This window comes from Chelon labrosus, assembly GCF_963514085.1.
Source record: "Chelon labrosus genome assembly, chromosome: 9".
Lineage (NCBI taxonomy): Eukaryota > Metazoa > Chordata > Actinopteri > Mugiliformes > Mugilidae > Chelon > Chelon labrosus.
The window spans coordinates 12,589,976-12,607,465 of NC_140359.1; the positions used below are offsets into that span (position 1 = coordinate 12,589,976).

The window sequence follows — 17,490 nt, forward strand, 5'->3', positions numbered from 1 at the left end:
GCTGTAGACATTTCTGTGTGGTCATAGCTTACTCTGCCTCCCTGTAGGACACTGGATGTGACGCTGGACCTGAGGGACCCACAATATCCTGAACACAACCTGGGCAGCCTGGAACTGGCTGTCACTTTGTCACCGAAGGAAGGAGACGTGAGGGATGCTGTAAGAAATCTATATGAACTTTCACTCATGTCTCTCTTTTCCTGTGCATACTACATAAGCCAAACATAAAGGAGTCCTGCAAACTTGAGTTAACCATAACTTCTTTTCAGTGATAAACCAAACAAAGTAGATTTCAATAAGTTCTATATTGATAAAGTTTGACACAGTTAACTGTGTCTCCATACATCAGAAGCCCGGGCTAACTGTGCTGAAAAGGAATGCGCTGGCTTCATTCAGCCTCGCTAACTGGAAACTCTTCAACTCAGCAAATACATATGCATAAACACAAGTGTAATTAATATGTTGTGTAGAAAGACGTACACGTTCAAAGAGCACCGGATCCTCTTTCCTAATTATGTTGGCTCGTGCCTCCGTGGACATGCTCGATGTTTCCGAGTTGCATTTATTTCTGTTCAATTATTTGTTTGGTTAATTGGACCCCTGCACGCTCGATTCGGAACAAGGCAGAGTCATGGGGGAAATATTTTATTCCTTTTGATCTGATGTCTTAATTCTGCTGCTTATTTAGCACTGTAGTTCAGAGAGTCCACAATTGACAGAACAAATAAACCTCTATTTAGGTTAAGCAACATTTTGGATATTTCCAACTGAGAAAAAAACATTAGTACAAGGTTATACTAGTACATTCTCTCTGTTGCCATCTACTGGTATGGAAGGGTAAGATAAAATATATAAATAACCTCAACAGAGTTTTAAAAATAATCCTGCATCACCGGTGTTTCTGTGTACTTGATATGTTTCCTATGCTGCTAGTGTTAATTTTAGATTTGGTATCATATGAAGGAATTGTGTGTGTTCCTCTTTGTAAACTCTTCTCTTACATAATAATTCATTTTATATTTGAATGTTGTTCACTGATCCTCACATTTATGTCACCAAAATAAGCAGCGTTTTTATCAGCTTGAATAGGCCCCAGTTTGAGACCATCAACAAAGTGTACTGAATGTTAATTGCTCGGTAAAGTTCACTGTTTTTCTGTTTAAGGTGGTTTTCCATTATTGGATCCAAACAAACGTGTAAAAAACAACTAAACCAAATAAGTAATATTAGACATCAAGTGTAATAAGGCACAGACAGGATCTACTATATACATACTGTACATGTTTATCTGTGTGTGTCTATGCATGTCTGCAAATACTTCTTAACACCTTATGACAAGTAAGAGCACTTACACACTCCCCTGCTTAAATAACCTGCATGATGAGGACTGCCCCCCTCTCCCTATCTAACCCTCCCACCTCCCTCGCACCAGCCGAGGGCGAACTTCATGCACCCCATGCCCCTTAACCTCTGACCCTTCAGCTCTAAGGGGAGATAGTGGGGGGCGCTCTGTAACCGCTTTGTCTCATTTACAGACCATGCTTTTGAGAAGGAACTGGAAACGATCTAGTAAGGTAAACTAAAACAGCATGTGACTACCCAAACATCCGACTGTACTGTAACCCCACTACCGACCGCACTGCACCTCACCTCTCCTGATTCACTGGTGTCCTGGTCTATGGATGGAGTCTCCCCGGCCCTTTTCCCTTCCTCCCTCCTTTTTCTTTCTTCCACAGTGTCTTTGGCAGTTTTGTTTTTCTTTACCAGTTCTTCAGTTCTCATTGTCATCAGCTTATTTTCCACAAGCTGCAATATACTACCGGCTATTTGCATCACCTAAGGGGATGTAAGCTCTTTTCTTTGGAATGCAAGTGCAATGTAGCCTAAAGGTTAACTATATCGTATATGAGAAGGCAATTCATAATCACATAAATACCCATCAAGGTTGGAAGGAATGCATTTCAACTATTTATGGTTTCATTTCATGAACCATCCATTCTAGGTGTTTGCACTAAAATTGCTTGATAAGACTATCTGGCCAGTATGTTACTTAGCTGTCTCCACTTCTGCAGGGCTACAAGTTTGACCCATGCTTCTTCCACCTTTGATCTGCAGTGTATTGCAGCTGCTTTGTGAGAAAATAAAGCAATTGATTTGCATTCAGGGGTTTTAAAGGAGTCCTGTACAGCTGCGAAATACGAAACGATTGCAGATGTTTGACTTGTCTGATAATGGAACACTTTTACACCCCTTGACATCAAGCAGAAATGTTCCGTTTTCACATTATTTTGAGTTCCCATCTTGCCATGCACAGGAGACTGCTATCTGTTGATATAATTTTTTTGTGATTCTTGCTGGCCGTCGGGTCGAACAGAAAGCATGCTGGTCGAAGGTCCTGCTTCTTATTGGCTCGTGCATGAAGCGCCTACCTTGTTTTTTTTGTTTTTTTTGCCAAATACAGCAATATCAAGACAATTTTGTGCTCAAAATTGGGTTTCTTTACAGACTCGTTTGCTCATGTTTCGCTTCTAATAAGTTCTCACTGAGAAGGAAACGGGCTGTATCTGGAATCTCTGTTTTACCTGAACTGTACCTAGAGATACGCAGTGTTCCCTTAACCAACAGCAAAAAGTTTGATATCCACCGAGAGACGTATACATTTGAAGTGTGCTTGGTTGGGGCTGGGCGGACGTCCTGCTGTACCGTGCTTCCCCAAACCAAGCCTTTGAAGCCTCCAAACTGGGCCACACCGCCTGTGACTCGGGAATTAGCTCAAACACTAACTAACTGCTTACTGCGCTAGCCCACCAAAAGAAAAGGCGCTGCTCCTGAGTGCCTCCCTGCCTCTGTGCTCGACTGCATGCAGTACACAGTTATTTTTACACAACCACTTCGTTTTAATGAAGCATATGTGAGTGTTGAAGCCACTCTAGAAGATTCAAACTTTTTATGAAAGTTTGAGGTAATAATTAGGAGCTAGATTAAAGCATATTAAATCCAGGTCTCTCAATCAGGCAAAATGGTTATTTCAACAAAAGTTGAAAGGCGGTATTCGTTGTCAAACTGTATTTCAGTTATCTCTTATAAGAATTTCAGCCTCTGAACATCGTTGTGCACTATCGCTACCCTGCTGTGCTCTAGTAGTGGGACATGGATACCCATTCCCGAATAACCTATGTTTTTTTTTTTTTGGAACAAGAAATACGAAGCAACAAAAAACAAACAAAACATTGTGCTCTAGTTGGACATAACAACGACCTCTCATCATTAGCATATAGTGTGTTCGTAGCAAGTGAGCAGGAGAAATAAAAAGATGTGGGAGTTGCTGTATGGGAGGTTGGCTTTATTGCGGGGAGCTATTCGCATTGTTTAATGTCTGGAGAATGGAAATTAAGAGGCTCAGCCTCAAGATCAAAGGCCTGCGCTTGCGAGGCAGGGTTTGTTCAGAGTTTAATGAAATTCACCCGCGAAACAAAAGCTATGCTAATAAATTCTCCCTAACAAGGAAGGAGGAGAGAGGAAGGCAGGGAGAGTGAGGGAGGATGTGTATTTGTTTGACAAATAAATACCCTGCTCTTTGTTTTAGTGAAGGATACTGACATGATTCAAAGAGAGGTTAAATAGGCCTGTAAGTGGTTAGAAGACTGTTGAGGGAAAAGAACAGACTTGAACTGTGGAGAATGATCAATCTGTGTTTGCAGAGCTGTCAGCTTACAGTAGAGCCAGATGGAATAAAAAATGTACAGAGGTAAACACAAGCGTTTCAGGGGTTGTAGCCTACAAATCACTTCTTTATTTAAAAAAAATAAAAAATAAATAGTACTGGACAAAAAAGAGCAGACTAGTGCAGTAAGATACACTTTCCTCAGCATACTGTTTTATACAATATATCATTACCTCCTGCCTGTCGGTCGAACTCACACCTCGGGAATAAATTGCGACAAAATATTTAATTCAAGTGCTACCTTGTCTGTTTTGCCTGCTCCTTTCTGTTTCATCCCAGTGCATTTAATATTTGTTACTTAAGTGTACCCAAAGCATAATTTTACCTTGTGGTAAATAAATGCTGCATTTGTGTTTATTTTGTGTGGGCCGTTCATGTGTAAACATGTAAAAATCTGTATGTGTAAATTTTTCTTTGATTGTGTGCGTGTGCTTGCTGCAGTATCAGAGTACGCGTCTGTCAGATGTACACAGAAAAGATCAGCTGTGGCGAGGCATAGTCAGCATCAGTCTGATAGAAGGCCGCGACCTGCAGCCAATGGACGCCAACGGCCTCAGCGACCCGTACGCCAAATTTCGAATGGGTCACCAGAAGTACAAGAGCAAGGTAAACCTGCTCCTGTTTAATTATGCTTTCTTCTCTATTTGCGTTTTTATTAAGTTACATATTAAGTTACATATTGAGCATACATAGAACAGTAGCCAAAACTTCCACAAAACATGTACAAACGCATATGTGTTTGCAGTTTTCTCCTTCACTGTTCTTATCCATGCAGTAAACCAACAATAAATTTGTTTTGAACACTTTTCTTATTTACTTTGCTTATTTCTTTATTCTTGACTTTACGTAAAGAAAAAAAAAATCTATTGCCAGACCTTTATAGTAGACTCTTTTTTTGCTATTTGGAAAGTAAATACAAGTAAATATATATATGTATATGCAGTACATAGTCGCATAAACAACTAAGACACATGGACAATGTATTTCCTTGTGTGATTCATTCAGACTATTCCCAAAACGCTGAACCCCCAGTGGAGAGAGCAGTTTGATTTCCACCTGTACGATGAGCAGGGAGGCTTTGTGGACATTACAGTCTGGGACAAAGATGCTGGAAAGAAGGATGACTTCATGGGAAGGTACGGTGGTCTTCATGTGTCCTGGATATGTAGTTATCTCTCCCTCTCCCTCTGCGAGGGATTTGTTTTATTTTATAGGTAAAATAAAATATCAAGATTGTGCATCGACAGTGTAACAGAGAAAGGTGTCAGAGTTTTCTTATATTTAAGTCCAAAATATGCTCTGTTTTAAGCATTTGTGCAAATTTAAATTCAGAGCTATTTTACTGAAGTAAAGGCACTTCAACCTTTACTCTGAACTCATTCACTGGAGTTCAGTAATTACTACTGGCCTGCCCTGATATTAACCGCACATGAATTAAGGTCATGTCACAAAATCAATTTAATCAATTTAAAATCAATCAATTCAGTCAAGAGAAAATTCTCCCAAGTGTCCTCTAAACTGCAGTGATTGTGTCATCTTTGGCCAAACTGCAGTATTAAAATTTACAGATGCTCTATTACAAACATCAGCAGCCTTCACTACATTTGGTTGAATTTAGCCCTGTCGTCCTCTATAGCCTTGCCAATGTTTGTGTTATGGAGCCTGTGTTTCATGCAGTTAGCTTCCAGATTAAAATTGACCGCATACACCGATCAGCCACAACATTAAAACCACTGACAGGAGAAGTAAAAAGCATTGACCATCTTGTGACAATGCAGTGTTCTGCTGGGACGCTTAGCAAAGACGCTCCTTGATGGCAGTAGTCATCCCCAGCAGGATGCAGCCTGACACAGACACACACAGTTTAGGAACAGCTCAAAAGATATGAAAAGCAGCACAAGGTGTTGACCTGGCCTCCAGATTCACTAGATCCCAAACTGATCAAGAATCTGTGGGTTGATCCATAGAGGCCCCTCCCCTCAAACCATTGGTCCCAAAGGCCCCCACTAACAACATTCTGTTGCCAGACACCACAGGACACCCTCAGAAGGCCCGTGTCCATTCTCTGATGAGTCACAACTGTTTTGGAGGCACAAGGGAGACCTACACAATTTCTAGAGAGGTGGTCATAATGTTATGTCTGATTATTGTATACGCTCTGCTTTTTCGTTTCTACTTCCTCTAGGTGTACCATCAACCTGTCGCTTCTCAGTAAAGAACACACTCACAAGTTGGACCTGCCGCTGGAAGAAGGTGAAGGTGTCCTGGTGCTGCTGGTTACACTCACTGCCTCCGCCGCTGTCTCCATCTCAGACCTGTCAGTCAACATGCTGGACGACCCACATGAGAGACACCAGATCATGCAGAGATATGTGAGTTCGTTGCCTCGTGTCTTTGGGTTTAGCAAGGGATAAGAGGAAAGTACAGAATATCATTGTGTTACTGACTGACCACATGCCTGACGCTGTGGCTTCTTTCACGGATTGATGACTGTGTGTTGACGCGTTCAAGTTGACAAAGAAAGACAGAGACATGTATTGTTTCTTCTTTGCATCATGAGTCAGACTGATGTGGCACACAACAACTCCCTCGCACATTTATAATCAGACTTCCGTTTGTTATAAAATCAGAGACGTCTTCATCAAGACGAGTCTATTTTTTCCCAAGCTGATGATGTTTGAAGTTAGCAGAGGGTTACAGCAAAGGAGTGGGAGTCACTCAAAGGGAAAAGGCAGAAGAAGAAATGAATGGCCTGAGAGGTCAGGCTTGGAGAGGAGAAATTACAAGTCTCTTACAGACAGAGTTGCTTGGATGAACTGCGCTGGTTTGTTTCCGTTTCTGTGATTCATACCTTCTGGTATTCGGTATTGTGCAGTGCTTTGTGTGTGTTGTGCCTTTATGATGGACGCACGTGGGTTCAGTTATCTGCATATCTGCAAAATGTCTCGGCTTGTTAGCCAGTTGTCATCAGGCTTAGATGATTTGAAATTAGTATTAAAGCGAGGGAGAAAGAGAGAGAGAGAGAGTCAGAGAGCCCTAAGGCCCCATCTGCTCCAGAGGCCCTCCACTCAACACAATGGTTTCATGTCTTTGTCTTAGCCTACTTAACCCTTCACACCCCGGCATCTTCACTCCCTGCTACAAAGACGCTCGCACACACACACACACACAGCTCACACACACGCACTTGAACAGATTTAATTCACTGACAGCCGTCACATGGGACATTTCTCGGTACATCAACAGATTTTTCATTGGGATTTCTCTTCATGCTGTTGCTTATTTTAATCAAAACATCCAGGACATTCTTAAGGTTTTCAGTTTAATTTGGGATTTCATTCTTGTTAAACTAAATTGATTGACAGATGGTTTGCTGGAAACTATGTTCCTGTGTGGTTCATGTGTGGGTATCCTGTGTGTTTGTCCGCACGATGTACAGCAAGGCTCTGTCCGTGTTTGTGAGGATATGGGATGCGTTCATGTTTCAGTGAATGGTGCTTCCCAGCTGGTGTGCGTTTGCCCCTTTCAATGTGTGCGTGAGCTCCAGTGGCCGAACATCGATGCCACGACCTACATAACCACGGCGGTGCCTTGTTGGCTAGCCACAGGAGGTCGGCCGCTCTGCTTCGCGGTGCAGAACCCACCCAGAATCAGAGGGGGGAGCTCTAGGACTGAGTCACGAATGCGCTGTGCCGACAGTCACAAAACGAGGGCGGGGTGAAGAAGTGTGTGTGTGTGTGTTTTAGTGAATGTGTGTAATAGGGGGCGAGAGGTAAAGGGTGAGGGTTGCACCGGGAAGGGAAGGCGTGTAAAATGAAAAGAAAAAGCTATTTCACCTCTCCCACAACTCGCGCAGACCCCGTTTTTCTGCTCGGCTGAAGGCGACACATTTTACTTCCTTCACCTACCTCTTTTCTTGCCTCCTTCTCTCTCTCCCACACTCCCCATTTCTGTCCCGCTCTCCCGGCACCCTCGGCTCTTTGTCTGTCGCCACTGTGGCCCTCCAGTTAGATGAAGGGATGGAGAGATGGAGGGTGGAGGAAGGTGGGAGGGGGGGGTTTGCAGATGGAGGGGCACAGTGAGGTCGGTTTGAAAACTTGAATGGTCTCTACCTATTAACATATTCCCTTTCCCCAGACCGGCAGTCTTTCAGTTGGAGAATTTAATAAAGATGTACCTTATCAAAGAGTACTGGTAAGACCAAGTAGCACCACTAATACATAACAGTGCTGCTCAAAGCCTGCTAATCTGCCCAGTGTGCCTGTGTGTAGGTGTATGTGTAGGAACATTTTTACCGACTGGTATTATCAGATTGAAATCAGCTGTCCATGCCTGCACAAAGCATCCGCTGCTGCTAATCACAAACAAGCGCGCACATACAGAAGCGCACAGTCTCTACGTGTCAGCCATCTAATAAAATGATAGCGGTTGGCGGAGCAGTACAAGTGCCGGGCTGTCATCTTCACAGCTTTAAAGAGCAGATACCTTCAGAGAAGACATTCAAAATCCACCCTTCAGTTGCGAAAACGCACACACTTTTAAGGCAGAGATTGTTCAAGCAAAAACAAAAAAAAAACAACAACACAACAACATGCGCTCACACTCGGTTTAATAACCTGAATTTCTAAACAGATCCTACATAATTATTATTTCCACAGCCACACCGCAGCCGCACACACACACAAATGCGCAGCACCTCAAGTGGTCACAATGAGGTCACCGTGCTGAATTTGGCAGGTGTTATTTTTCCCATTTCATTCTGTGGCCATTGATGAAAACCGATAACAGACACCTGAGTGCTGGGATCTGTTGCTAGCACCGAGCTCATTAAAGCCCGTCTCATCCTAGCTGTTCTGCATTGTGATGGCTTTCTGTGTGCACCTACTGTGTGTGTGTGTGCGTGTGTGCGCCTGTGTTCACCTGATCCTATCTCGTGCATGCGTGTGAATGAGCACACAAGATTTTCCACCGCAAACTACTTTGAATGCAGCTTACAGCAGAGATATATGCAACACGGTGCAATACACTCACTTAGAGACAACTGCCTTAGATGTTCTATTGCTCGCTGTAACCTTTCCTTCATCCCTAATTACTGTTTCCCAGAAGTAGAGAGGGACAGAGAGAGAGAGAGAGAGAGAGAGAGGGAAAAGGAGAGGAAGAGATTTATGCATTATGATGGCAAAGGAGCACACACACTAATGGCTCTTAATGGTCCTGAGGTGGCCACGAGATGGGTGTACGAGAGAAGGAGGACGTGGTGACCTCCGCTGAAGTGGTGGCACTTCACCAGCCGCCCCCATGCATGGGCTGTACCGCAAGCGCACATGCATGCAGTACCTCTCCCACCCACTCCGGTGCACTGCTCCAGGGTGAACCCGAAGGGACGTGACCCTAACAGGAAGTGGGATGAGGGGCTGCGGGCAGAGAGCGTCACTGACAGAGGCTCTTGACAGACAGCGAGCTGGTGAATGTGAGCGGGAACCGGAGGACGACAAGGAAGTTGTCGCCGTTCGGTTTACGTTTGAGCATTCGCAGTCATTTGATCAACTGTCCCCCGTACTGAAGGTCTGCTGGGCGGATGCTCGGTTTGCGTGCGTGTCTCTTTGAAATGTTGTGCAGCGGCGATGAAAGGTGACACGCTTCAAAGATGACAGTGAGTCATAAGCCCATGCCTGATTCATTTGTGCGTTTGTGACAGAGACGGGAGGAAGACGTCACAGTGACAAGATGTCAGTCAACGGACAGGGCGGGGGGTGGGGGGGGGGGGGTTTGTCTTATGAAAGCCAACGCTGTCCTTCCATTTTTTCCTCTTCATCCCTCCTTTTCATCTCCTCCTCATCCCCGTTGTTCCACCTGCGTGCCGACGGGGGTGTGGTGAGACATAAACGCAGCGGTGGGGGTTGATCTTGGCCTCCTTTCATCGCTCTGTCTCCGTACCTGTCCATCCGGCCCGTCTATTGCTGCCTATCTTTCTGATGAGGATTTGAATCCTTGTGGAGGATGGGTGTGTTTCTTTCTACCAATCGTGGACTGAGGCTGAACTCTAACGTCCCCTCAGGGAGCCTGTGTGGTGGGAGGAAGGGATGAAGAGCATAGGAATGGTTGGGGGGTGAAAAGAGAATCTCAGCATCCATACATTAAAGATGCAATTTTGTCTCATTTCTTTGTTCGGTCTCTGACATTTTTGTGCATCTGTGTATACGGTATACTAAATAATGCATAATATTTATACTTAATGTAGGAAGACTGAGAAAAAAACACATTTTCCCATAAAAGCAGAATGTTAATTTGTAAAATCCCAGTAATAATTAAATTAATCTGATCACTTCCGTTTTTTGATACAGTTTCTGACTTACAGCTGCATTATTTACACCATGGCACGTTCAGCTATTTAAAGCCTGGCTAGCGCGCTAACTAGTCAGCGATTAGTTTGCCCTCATCTCTTCCTCCGTTGCCTCCCTCGTGCCCAGTTCCTAACTCCCTTTCTCTTCTTGGCTGCTCCCCAATAATCACAACAAGCAGCTGTATCTTCAGAGAAATCGTGCCTTAAAATTGAGAGTTGTCCCCTCTCTGACTCTCTCTCCCTCCGTCTCTGTTTTGCGCACTCTCCCTCTCTCTCTCTCCCTCTCTCTTTCTTTCACACACTCTCCCCTCTCATCTCCTTTAGAGAGCTTTTGGACAATGATATCGCTGGAAACAGGCAGAGTCTGACAGAGTTGGTAATAATGAATTAAGTCTGTAGCCTGGCCCTGACTCTGAAATTTAAATTATAATTACTCCTGTGGGGACGGAAGGGGTTATTGCCAGAGAGAGAGAGAAATAAATTGAAGTGAAGTGCATTTCCACTCTGCTTTTAAGACACGCCGACATGCTACTCAATTTGGCCTCAGTGTAGGTTTTCCATGCATGTGTTTATACCTGAGTATTTGGGTGGCAACAAAAGCCCGAGTTTATGATTGCGTGTGTCTGCCAGTGTGTGTCCGTGCCTCGTGGCTGAGCCGTTGATCTCCGCAGGTTTTCTTTTATTCATCTGATTTACACACCAGTTGTTACACAATCACCCCACCCTCTCCTGGTTATTGAAACCTGCACTGTGTCCATTCTCACGTTGGACAGTCACAGAACTTCATAGCATCTCTGGAGGTCAGTGTGCGTCTGCCTCATAACTATTGGAACAGTCAGTCAGACTTCACCTGTTCTGCACACTTGATATACGATATCTCCATTATTATAGCCTACTTTTCTCTCCATCTATCTGTAAAGCAAGCACAGAAAGATGCATTAATATCAGGAAGATATGTGAATCATGTGTAATTTCTCACTATGGAAAACATAAGTTTCCACTGAAATACACTAGAAACATCAAAAAAGTTCATCTGCGTCTTTGGCATTTAAAGCTTGCAATGCTGATATCTACATTTTTTTCAAATAATTTTAATAGATGTGGACTAGTGGTCACTGGTTCATGCCCTTGGGTTTCCTTGAGCAAGGTACCCAACCTCTAAACTTCTTCCCGGACACTGCCGGTGCAGCTGCCCTCTTCTTAGAGTGTGCTTACTGCTCTTTGTGTGTGTAAATGGATGGGTTAAATGCAGAACACACATTCACTGTATGTGTATATATACTTGGCCAGTGAATCAGTTCTTAGCACGATCTTCCATTTTCCATTTTTTAACATGTTATCGTGTTGGAACTTGCAAATATGCTCTAAATCTATGGGTATTGTTTTGTTTTTTTGTTCATGCCTCCTCTTCCTCACCAAAACAGGTAAATTTAATTAATTTTAAAAAGTACAAAGTTCGGAAACCCCTTCAAGCAGCTACTTTGTTTAATTCCATTCAGCCATTTGTCCTCCTTTGGACTCGCCTATAAATGCCAGCTCTACATTCTCAAATGAAGACTGGTAAAGGACATATTCTACCCTTTCCTCTCTTAATGAAATGTCAGGCTATTGACCTGCCTTTCGCTTCGATGCTAATTTGCCGTTCCTCTTTGACCTTTCACCCCCGTCCCTGTGATGTTTCAGAGCCTCTGGAGGTCGCTTCACAACCTGAAAGATGTCGGCGTGGTGCAGGTTAAGGTCATCAGAGCCGAGGGACTAATGGCGGCAGATGTCACAGGTAAGACAATGACCTTAAGTCCAAAAAGCAGGGCTATAACTTCTGTAGCTGACACATACATGCTCATAAGTTAGTGACTAATGTTTAAGTTTTGCATGCATCTAAAATATTCGATGCTGTTTTGCAGTTTCTGTTTCACGTTGTCAAAGTGAACACCAGCATCTGATAGGTGACACTATCGAGAGAAACTAACACGAGCATTTTTTGCTTTACAAAATACAACTTTGCTTTATTTTTTTGCATCTGAAGACAGTGAACAATTTCTGTGGCACAGTTTCAATCTGCTATAAATCTAGCCGAAGAGAAAGTCGGGGTGTAATTTTGGTGTAAGGGATGATCCTCTGTGAGAATCCTCAGAGAGAGTTAAAGTCTTACTTTGTGCAGGACGCTAAATTTGTCTCTGCATTTTTAGAAAAAGACGCAGGCTGCTCATTTGAATAATAGAGAAAAAGTACACATTTGAACCAACAAATCTCTCTCCTCCCTCCTCCCGCGCTTTCTCTGCTTGCTCTCTCTGAATCCTCCATTCTCCATTAATTCTTACTTTTAATTAGGTCTACAGTGGACAGGCCTAGTTTTTCACTCTGTATTATCTAGTAAAGAGAGAAAGAAATGTGTGTGTGTGTGTGTATGTATGAGAGAGAGAGAGAGAGAGAGAGAGAGAGAGAGAGTCTAGAGTCTTTCTCCATTTGAAACATCCTCAGTCCCATTAGCAAATACAGAGTGGAGCGGGTTGATTTGGGTTATTGCGAGGCGCGACCGGAGCAGTCAGAGTGCAAGGCTAATGGCTCCCTGGTTCTTGTATTTCACTCAGAGCAGAAATTTGCTCCGTGACTCTGTTGTAGAGCTCATCATTCATTCCAAGTTAAATCGATTTTTCTGGAAAAAAAAAAAAATCAAGAGAATAAAACTTCACTATGTGTCTGATGCTTATATATGGCCATCGCAAAAACCTGTTTGACTTCACAACAGAGCCGTCTCTGTAGCCGTCTAAAAGTGCAGCAAGTCTCGTAGAGCCAACCGGGATTCACAAAGGATCTACTAAAACCGAATTCAAAATGACTGGATTTGATTTGGACTCACCTACTGGGTTTCATTTCTAACATTTGCATTAGTTTCTGACAGCATGTCATGGGACGTCTTTATTTAGATTGACAGATAGAACATCTCGGACACGTGGCTTTACTTTTACAGCAAACGCGGCTATAAAAGCTCAACGAGAAACCTTATTTGAATGTACGCACTGTCGATCAAATCAAAGGAAAGTATTTCTTTTGAAAAGATTATCTTTCAGCGACTCTAACCCTGCACACATGAGCACCCAGACACCCAATGACAGACGGCTTTATTCCTGTTTGGAGTCTGAAGCCGTGCGTGTGTGCGCATCTGTGTGCGTGTCACTGGCAGAAACAATAGCCCTGTAAGAGCCACATAAGAGCCCTCACCACATGAACACCCTATTTTAACAACCCAGACCAAGAGAGGGTCAGGAGCAAGGTGAGAGAAAAACAGGAGGACAGACAAACAGAAAAAAGAGAGAGAGAGAGTTCTCTCCCATTCAGGCTGCATGTCTCCTCTGCTTTTTTCTCCTCCTCCCTCTCTCCTATATCTCCCCTCTCTCTCTCTCTCTCTCTGTCTCTCTCTCTCTCTCTCTAATTGGAGTGTTTTTGTGGAGTAGCTCCACTCCAGCCCAAGTAGGATAACTGAAAATAGTCTCTAAAACCAACAATCCCTTTTGTCTGCCAGCTCTTGTACCTCTGAGTGGATGCTGTACTGTTAGAGCATTTCAATAGTACAACACGCACGGCCAACTTCAACAGCAACAGCATCACCACAGAAAGTGTATGTTTTCTTACAAAATCTTCCAGTAAAGTTAACATTTTCACCTAATACCCAAGAAACTAGTGTGTAGCAGTGTCTATCCTGTTGAAAACAAACAAATTGAAAAATTAATTTCAACACGAATGCTTATGATTTACACTTTAAAGTCTGAATCATCATTAATTGCGATGATACAGGATCAAGAGAGCGTACGGCTCCCCTCTAACCTCAAACTCCTCGTCCAACTCTAAGCCCTCCGTGAGGCAATTACAGTGCGCTTCCTCGTTCCTCCGCTGCAGTCATCCTCCACACTTATCTCAGAGCACTCTGAAATTAATTTAAGCCCACTCCTCGCTGCAAACCCTTTCCCCAGTACCCGCAGAGATGGGACCCAGAGGGGGGAGGAGCTTGCTTTGCTCGGACATTACCTGGATGATCGCTGAGTGGCGCTCAAACCCGAGCGTGTAATTGGTTAAGACAGCCGCCTCTGGTGCTGGCGGCCAATAAGGTGAAAGTTCATCACCAATAACAACTGGCTCTCTGCGGCAACGCGGCCTGCCATGTCATTAAAAACAGAATATTAGAGGGAAAATTGGGGGAGGGATGGGGGACTGCTGGAATAATTTCCATCTCATAATTTGGGTGATTGCATTTATATTTAATCAGACTTGATTTGTGGGGACAACATTATAATCGTTTATGATATGGAAGCTCCGAGATGATTAAGGAGGGTTTGAAATTTTTACTTGAAAATTAACTGTAAAATGTTGAATGAAATGTGCTGTGAAAATATTATTTTTACTGGTTTGAAATAAGCTGCTGTGTGCATTCACAATCAGACCAAGGAAGAATTTACATTTATACACAGCAGCTTGCAGACTGTGCACATGGCTAACAAAGCCCAGAGATGCTCGGAGGAGTAGGCTCTTGAGTCCGTCGCCTTTTGTCTATTTTAATGTATCTTGTTTCTTTCGTAGAAGTCATAGCTGTCAATATCCACTTGAAACACTCTACATCAATACAGCGCCACAAACAGATATGAAAGGCAACGCCTACGCCTCAGCATTGATCACAGTGACATTTACCTAGCACACCCACTAAATGTCCTGCCCTTGTCACAACATTTGAGGAAAATCACACCGATCAATGACACTGAACACATATACACGCTTCCCTACAACACACACACACACAGACGGACTCACGCTTCGGGGGTCTTCGAACTCAATCCCAACTTCATCGAGTCCTGTTATGCAACATCGCTGCTTTGCTAGTCTTTCAATTTGCTTAATATTTTCCCTGGGAATTTGCTTGGGACACATTCATTTTTCTTTCTTTTTTTTTCTTTTTTAACTTCCTGACCCAGCCCTTTCATGCGATAAGCTTGAACAAGCAGCGCAGCGGCTCCCGACAGTTTTTAATAAAACACTATGATCAAAGCCAGAATTAAGAGTTTTGTTGTTTTTAGTTCATCTTGAGGCAATCGAAAGGAGGTGGGCTGGCGGGCGTGGGGAGCCGGTCTCACTCCTTTCTGTGTACAAAGAACTTGAAATGTTGGATGTTAGTAAACAAATAGAGGATATATAGGACATTACTGGGTTTGATTATTATAATACAGCATGCTATTCTCAGGAGGAGGAAACAACTGTGGATCTTTTTTTTCTCCTGTTCCTCTCTGTATCCGGTTACATAACTGTAGTAAATTCTGCATTGAAAGTTTAGTTGGAATTAATTACCATTAATGAATATGATTTATAGTGCACCATATATCATATCTATGTATTCTAACATCAAGGGTCTCTAAAGTTCCCTCATGGACTATTCAGGTTTTATTTAGTTCATGATTCTTCATGTGAGATCCTTGAGTTTTTATAGTGAATTATTCTGTAGGATAAAGTTGCTTTATTATTTATTTTGTTATTACTATGAAATATTTGACACTGATGAAACCAGTACCGCTGTTGTTTCTAAACTAAAAGACAATTAAATTAAATCCTTTTCCCATTTTAATAAATTATGTATCTGTAAATATTTTTTATTTAAAAAAAAAAACACAAACCACAAATGATATTGTGGAAAGTTTTTCTCCATCATTTAATTCTCATGTACGTCTCTGCGTCGTTGCCGCTGCTGTCCCACTGCTGCCGTCCCACCGCTCTCTTTGGAATCCCTGCTCACGAACCGCCGTACGTTTCTCACACCCCGTGCTCGCCCTTCTTTATCTTCTACTCAGAAGTCCTCTGGCCTTCAGAGCCACCTCGACCCCTGTGTTCTCAGCACCATCCATTCTCAAAGTCCTCTCTCTCTCCCTTTCTCTCTCTTTCTCTCTCTCTCTCCCGTCCCCGTCTTGTCACTGCCCAGGGCACAGTTGTCCTGGAGCTTATCTTCTAGTTGTCCATGTTCCCAGGATGCTGATAGAAATGGCTTGCAGCTGCCGCACTGATATGCTGTTGTATAATATACACAGGATTGGGGGTAAAAATGAAAGAATCATATTATTACGGCTCTGATAAGTCCAGGGTATTGGAGCTGTCATTTTGCATAAACAGAGGATGCTACAGTATATACTATATGTCTTAATAACGTGAGGGATCGGAGATAAACAAAAGCTGTTGGGATAACTTAGATTCTTGCTTTGAGACATCAAGCTGGCCAAACTTAAAATAAAACATCTATATATTTATAATATTTTGCAAATTATTCTTAATAATTTCTAAGTTTGGTACTTTTCCATTTATTATTTTTTTTAATGTGTGTGTGCTTGGCAGGTAAGAGCGACCCGTTCTGCGTGGTGGAGCTGAGTAACGATCGGCTGCAAACACACACTGTCTACAAAAACCTCAACCCAGAGTGGAACAAGGTCTTCACTTTGTGAGTGGCTTTTACAAGGCGTGCATTCACGCCGACATTCATGTTTGTCTGGTAGAAAGTCAGAGCACCTGTCACATAATAATATATATGTGTATATATATATATATAAGGATATTCCTCAAAGCTTTTAAATAATTAATTCCTGGCCAGTTTGAGAACTACAAAATATCTATTGATCACTATATATCACAGTCTTGAATTTTTACAGTAAACTTATTATAATATAAATATTATAATTAATAATACTTCTTATTTGATAGTTAATATAGACTGTCTGTACGCGTGTGAATGCGCACAAAAATATAATAAACTATAAAAGCATGTGTATAAATAGAAATGTGGAAATGAATCTAAGTAATTTATTATACATACACTGCAATTTTTTCCCATATTGCAAACTACAAGCAGGTTCATTTAATTGTTCTGTGAGTGTATTTCATAGCATTTTTGCACACATATCCTCAATAATCATCTTGTTCGCTTAGTTTTCTAAAGATACTTCTGACGAGTTTCACTCTTCTATTTAGCTCATGCTGTTCTGTAGTGCAGCGTAACTTAATACATGTTAATTGTGATATTTTTAAGCATGTCATAGTTTTTTAAAAATTAGCCAATTCTAATGCAATCATTTAGTGTTGCAGATTTTAAGAAGCCTGTGCAAGATGCAGTAGTTTCCACCGAACCCAGTGTGTATGTCATTGATGCTGTCTTTGTGTGTGGTCCAGTAACGTGAAGGACATCCACTCGGTACTCGAGGTCACTGTTTACGACGAGGACCGAGACAGAAGCGCGGACTTCCTGGGGAAAGTGGCTATTCCTTTGCTAACTGTGAGTCAAAGGCAGATTTCTGTTTTTCTTTTTCTTTTCCCCTTGGGAGTCATAGAGAGAACATGAAGGAACGGTAAGAACGAAAACAGACAGAAAAAGATATAAAAAGCAGAGGTTATTTTTGCA

At 42.6% G+C, this 17,490-nt stretch overlaps 1 protein-coding gene across 1 annotated transcript in view; it reads left to right on the forward strand.

Annotated features, from left to right (window-relative positions):
• Positions 1 to 17,490, forward strand: part of mctp1a (multiple C2 domains, transmembrane 1a) — a 134,469-nt gene that overhangs the window by 72,657 nt on the left and 44,322 nt on the right. Inside the window, exons 5-11 of the mRNA XM_084552044.1 lie at positions 48 to 159; positions 4,166 to 4,330; positions 4,730 to 4,860; positions 5,910 to 6,096; positions 11,751 to 11,844; positions 16,434 to 16,536; positions 17,262 to 17,364. Of these exons, the coding sequence (XP_084408170.1) occupies positions 48 to 159; positions 4,166 to 4,330; positions 4,730 to 4,860; positions 5,910 to 6,096; positions 11,751 to 11,844; positions 16,434 to 16,536; positions 17,262 to 17,364 (895 nt within the window). The remainder of the gene's footprint in view (positions 1 to 47; positions 160 to 4,165; positions 4,331 to 4,729; positions 4,861 to 5,909; positions 6,097 to 11,750; positions 11,845 to 16,433; positions 16,537 to 17,261; positions 17,365 to 17,490) is intronic.